This window comes from Orycteropus afer, unplaced genomic scaffold (genome assembly GCF_000298275.1).
Source record: "Orycteropus afer afer isolate SDZICR_OR568_19922 unplaced genomic scaffold, OryAfe1.0 scaffold00224, whole genome shotgun sequence".
NCBI classification, from domain to species: Eukaryota; Metazoa; Chordata; class Mammalia; order Tubulidentata; family Orycteropodidae; genus Orycteropus; species Orycteropus afer.
Window position 1 is genome coordinate 5,233,952 of NW_006921811.1, and position 6,010 is coordinate 5,239,961.

Sequence of the window (6,010 nt, forward strand, 5' to 3'; positions counted from 1 at the left end):
ATAAATTTGAATAATAGTCATATTAACAGGTCTTCCTTGTAGGCGTATGGATGTTATCCTATCACTGACAGCATTGCACTTCAGGACAGATCTTGAAACATCCTTTGTGATGATGAATGCCATGCCATTCTTCTTTAAACTGTCGTTCCCGGCATAATAGATCATGTGGTTTTCTGATTCAAAATGGACCAAACCAGTTCATTTCAGCTCACTAATAATGCCTAGGATATCCATCTTTATGTGTTCCATTTCATTTTGACAACTTCCAATTTTCCTAGATTCGTACTTTGTACATTCCACGTTCCAATTATTAATGGATGTTTGCCGCTGTTTCTCCTCAATTTGAGTGGTGCCACATCAACAAATGGAGGTCTCAAAAGCTTTACCTTATCCATATGAGTAAGGCTGATTTTGATCTGATAATGCAGCTCTTTCCCAGTCCTACTTTGGGAGCTTTCTAAGCTAAGTGACTCATCTTCCTCCTCTGTATTAGACAGTGTTTCTGGACTACTCATAAAGTTGCGCAGTAATGTATCAGACAGTGTTTCTCAGCTATTCATAAGGTTTTCCCTGGCCAATTCTTTGAGAAGTGGATAGCCTCCTCCTTCTTCCTAGTCTGTCTCAGTCTGCAAGCTGGGCTGATACCTGTGCAACAGGTGTACCCCACTGGGTTTAATACACCAGTGCATAGCCTCAAGACTCACAGCAACACATCACAGTAGGACAAACCGACAGACAAGTTTGTCTCCCTTAGCTATTGGAAACTCTCCAACCACCCTTACCTGGATCCCTGTGGCTAAATCTTCAATCTGTTCCAGTCCCCTTTGCCTTTTATGTTCTCTTCCTGCTTTCCACCTCAATGCTTGTGGAGGGTGGCCTGGGTCTCCTCTCCTCACCTTGCTCCCTGTGGTTGAATCCTTGATCTGTTCCTATCCCCTTTGCTTTTTCTGTCCTCTCCCTGCCTTCCCACCTCGCTCCTTGTGGAGCATGGCCTGGGTTCTCTGTCTTCACCTGGGTCCCTGCAGCTGACTCCTCGATCTGTTCCAGTCCCCTTTGCCTTTTTTTATCCTCCCCCTGCTTCTCACCTTGCTGCCTGTTCTTAGGTCCCTGGAATCCAAATGAGAATGCTATCACTTTAAAATCCAAAATGGCCACCACTTTTAAACATTCAAAATGGCTGCACCCTCGGTCACTTTAAATATCCAAAATGGCAGCTGCTTGTCAACATTCAAAATCGCTGCACCCTCAGTTATTTAAATATCCAAAATGGCTGCCACATATAAACAATCAAAATGGCTGCACCCTCCAAACAAACAAGAAGGTCAGTGAAAAAAAACAAGAAAACCTTCAATATGTGGGGATAGGGCAATAAGAAAAAAAAAGGCAGAGAAGGAGAATAAGGAAGAAAAAATGGGGAGAATGCAAAAAGAACAACAAGGAATGGGCTTAACCACAAGAAAAAAAGAAGAAGAAAAAAAAAGAATAATTTGCAACCAGGAACAGGGAAAAGAAAAAATCTGAATACTAGGACCTGGGAGGGGAAGAATAAAGAATAATAGTAAAAAGGACAAAAGTATTAATAAAAGCAGTACTTTTAAAACAGACAAAAGCAAGCAAACTAAAAACCAGAAAAAAAGAGAGAAAAAAAATCGGGGGAGAGCAGGGCAGGGCACCCAGGCTCCGTTCGAGCACACAAAGTGGAATGGAGTTCCTGTGGGCCCAGAAGGTGGGAGGGAGTGGGGGATGGCTGAACCTCCGTTCACCAAGCTGCTGTGGGCTATAAGAGTAGCAAGGGAAATGTCGCACCTTTTCAGTCGTCCAGGTCCGGAGTGTCCTTGGTAGTTAAGTATCTTAGTTCAGTTAGGGCAATTCCCACTGTCAAATCAGGTTTACATAAAATAGCAATCACAGCAGTCTTTAAGGAGCTCTGGTGGCACGGTGCCTAACGCAGTTGATTACTAACCAGAAGGTTGACAGTTCAAACCCACCAGCAACTCCTTGGAAGGCAGACAGGGCAATCTACTCCTGTAAAGGTGAGTCAGAATCGACTGGACAGCAGTGGGTTCAGTGACTGCAGTGACGGTACTTCCTGTGGCCTGTATTGAGGCATTATGCCTGGAAGCTCAGACTCAAACCTCTGAATTTATTCTTGGATTAATAAAGCTCATCTGTCACCATGATGCCCAGACCATGTTTTATTTTTGCACCCTGTACCATTGCTTTTACAAAATTGGACTTTGTCACAATGCTTTCCACTTACCCTGAGGGACATCATACAAAAAACTCTGTTAAATGGGTTATTCTAGTTGGACTTATTTTATGTAGACACATGGCTCACCACATTACACAATGTCATCCTTTTAAGATCCAGTAGGAGAAATTTTGCTCTGGTTTCCATTTTCCCCATCACCAACACTGACTCGTGACACTAATCATGTTTCTCTCTTTGCTCTGGTTCCTGGGACTGTCAAAGACAAACGTGTGACCCCTTTCAGATGCCATACAGGGTCTTGGGAATGAATTGGGATGATTTTTCCTGCTTCAGTTTTGGTTGTTGTTGGGTGTTGTCGAGTCGATTCTGACTTGTAGTGACCCCATGTGCCAGGGAAGAGCTGCCCCACAACGTTTTCTTGGCTGTAATCTCGACAGAAGCAGATCACCAGCTCTTCCTCCTGAGGAGATGCTAGGTAGTTCTGAACCACCACCCTTTTTTGCTGTGCAGCTGAGCACTTAAACATTTGTCCTACCAGGGCTCCTTTCTGTTTTATTTTGTCCTTTTGTATTCTTTGACCTGATCTTTGGCTTAGTTATTTTCAATTGTATCAGGTTATATGGATTTCAGAAGCCACTTTTAATTTTTTTTTGGAACAAGATGGGAAATAAAAAATTTCCACCAAACGGAAAAAAAGAAAGTAAGAAAGAAAACAGGGATGGAAGGACAGAGGGAAGGGATGAAAGAAGGGGAAACAAATAAAGAAAGGATATTGAGTTCTTGGTCCTGGTCTGTTTCAATGTTCAGGCCAGGAGTTAAGCCTTCCTAGCTCTGGTAGCGTAGTCTTAAGAAGGCTGGCGGTTCAAACCCACCAGCCACTCCTCGGAAGGAAGATGGGGCAATCTACTTCCATAGTGATACTGCCTCGGAAACCCAAAGAGGGGTCGCTATGAGTTGGGTCCGACTTGACGGCACATAACAACAACAACAACAAGCTTCCCTAATCTTCTTTGATCTAGCAAGGAGAGCCAGTTACCCAGGTCCCTCCATGGGTTAGAATTACTGTGATGGAGAGTAGGTTTCTCATCTGTGATCTCCCAATTTCCCTAACAATGTGCAGCACTATTATGGGATCATGATTATAATTCAAGTACAAGAGTAAGCCAAAGGGAAGGTGGCACAGAGCTGTTCAGTAGAACAGAGCTACAGAGAACGAAACAAAAGGTCAATCTCTGTTCTCTGGTAATCACATCAAGTCTCCTTGGGCCTGTAGGGTCCATGGCCCAGGGCAAAACAGGATCCTGCAGCCAGAAAAATCCACAACCTGAATGATTGCTTAAATTAATGTGCTCTTTGCATTTTGGTTTGCCTCTTTAGAATTCATTCCAGTCTGCCCTGAAAATGCATGTTGTTTCTCTAAAGAGTTCTGATGGAATATGGAATGAGATCTCCTTTGACAGTTTAGCTGTAAATAGAGAGTGTAGACCTCTCTGGTTATTAACATAGTGTTTCATTTGTCCAGCAACTGTTAGAATACAGATGGAACATCTGCAGGAGGCATAGCTTATCTGATTCCTGTGGTCTCGTTTTGGATATCTAATCCCTTCTCTCTATTATCAAATAAGTGAAGAGATGTATCAGACAACTCTTCTAGTTTCAAATGACAGAAACACAATGAACGGTAGCTTAGGTCAAAAATCACAGTCATTGCCCATATAAATATGAAGTTCAAGGGTGTCTGTCTTCTGGCGGGTCTGGAGCCAACACCTCCTATCATGCCTCTCTCCGTATAGAGTTCTCAGCTCTCCTTGAATGTCTGTGGCTTCATTCTACGGATAGATTCTAACCACCTTTTGAACAACAAGGTCACTGGTCTCAGTTTCTCACCGAGCAAGCCTACGGGAAGGAGGTCTTTCTTTCAGTCCACAAGCCAATCCTAGGGATGCTCTGAGTTGCCCTGCTTGGTTCTCTTGCCCATTCCTCAACTGTCACCGGAGAAAGGTGGACACTTACTAGTCACCCAGGTCATTTATTTGCCCATGTCTTTGTGCATTACACCACCACCCCAATAGTGTGGGGTTGTAAGAGCATTAGGATGAGAGCTGAGGACCTGGTTCATTGGTTCATTGACTCATGTTTTCCTCAGGGCCTCAGTTTCCCCTTCTGTCAAATGAGAGCAATAGACTGGCTGATCCAGATCTAACATTTGAGGATCTAAGACACAGGTCTAAGCTTCCATGACAGCATTCTGCGATTATATTTTGATTCCAGTATTCCAGTCCATAGTTCTATAAAGCACGTGACATCTTATGATTTTGTGATGTTATTCTATAATTAGGAGCTCTGGTAGCGTAGAGCCTAGGGCATTTGACTGCTAACCAAAAGGCTGGTGGTTCAAACCCACCAGCCACTCCTCAGAAGGAAGATGGGGCAATCTACTTCCGTAGTGATACTGCCTCGGAAACCCAAGGAGGGGTCGTTATGAGTCGGGTCCGACTCAATGGCACATAACAACAACAACAACAACAATTCTATAATTGTTTAACAACATTCTGAGCTTCTGGATGTTGGCTCTTCATCTTTAATCTTTAGAAGACATAAATGCATATTAAAAAATGAATTCATAAGTACTGTGTCAGTTTTCTATTGCTAAAAAAAATCTTAGTGGTTAAATAAACAACTATTTTATTATCTCTCATGATTCTGTGGGTTGGTTGAGCTCAGCTGGGCAGTTCTTCTGCTCCACATGAAGTTAGTCAGGGCTGCAGTGGAATATACCAGTGTCCAAGATGGCTTACCCACATGGTTGGCAGCTGGTGTTGGCTGTTACTGGGAGCTCCATTGAGACTGTCACCCAGAGCACCTTGGCTTTCCTTTCTGTGATCTCTCCATGTGTCTTGGGCTACAACCGGATTCCAAGAGGCAGGAAGTAGAAAGTTCCTATTCTGTTAGGATCTGGGACTGAAAGTCACTGCGTTCAAGGGTTGTAGACAAAAGCTCCATGTGAGGTGTGGTGTGCTCATAAAGGCATAGCAACAGTGTTGGGGAGGAGGATGCATCTTTCAGCACTGACTACTACAAGTTCAGATGCCTAAGTAAAGCACCTGCTACAACAGCTGTGGTTGCACAGTGGAGTCCAGAACTGGTTAAAATGCCCTTTGTCTGCCAGATCCTGGGGACTGGTGTCTGTCAGTAGCTCATCATGGCCTAAAACAAGTGCCTCTCTCTGAGCCCCAGTTTGCCCTTCTGTAAAATGGAAGCATTGGTCTTGAAGATGCTGGAGGTGTCTCTGCCCCTAACCCTCTGTCCCTCTATGCCTCTAGGTACTCCTTCCAGGATGAAGAGGACATGTTCATGGTGGTCGATCTACTGCTGGGGGGCGACCTGCGTTACCACCTGCAGCAGAACGTACATTTCACGGAGGGAGCTGTGAAGCTCTACATCTGTGAGCTGGCTCTGGCCCTGGAGTACCTGCAGAGATACCACATCATCCACAGGTAACCAGTCTGCTGGAGGGCTGCTCAGCCAGCGGTGTCCTGCAGCCCTCCACAGGACATTCTGCAGCAGTGGGGAGAAGTGTTTTATCACTGACGTTCTTTAGGAGTGGCAGTGCATGGCGATAATAGAAAGCACAACCTCTTTTATTATTGCATTTTACTCCCTGCACTATGCCACCAGAGCTCCGTAACAGATAGCTTACAACCGGAGCCTTGGTGGCATTGTGGTTAAGCTATTAACCTAACCAAAGGTTGGTGGCAACAGTGTCAATCCAACTCGTTGAGGGCCTTCCCCTCTTTC

The 6,010-nt window shown here is 44.5% G+C and overlaps 1 protein-coding gene across 1 annotated transcript in view; it reads left to right on the forward strand.

The window, feature by feature from the left end:
* STK32B (serine/threonine kinase 32B) overlaps window positions 1–6,010 on the forward strand; it is a 377,859-nt gene that overhangs the window by 174,929 nt on the left and 196,920 nt on the right. Inside the window, 1 exon segment of the mRNA XM_007948796.1 lies at window positions 5,536–5,709. Within this exon segment, the coding sequence (XP_007946987.1) occupies window positions 5,536–5,709 (174 nt within the window).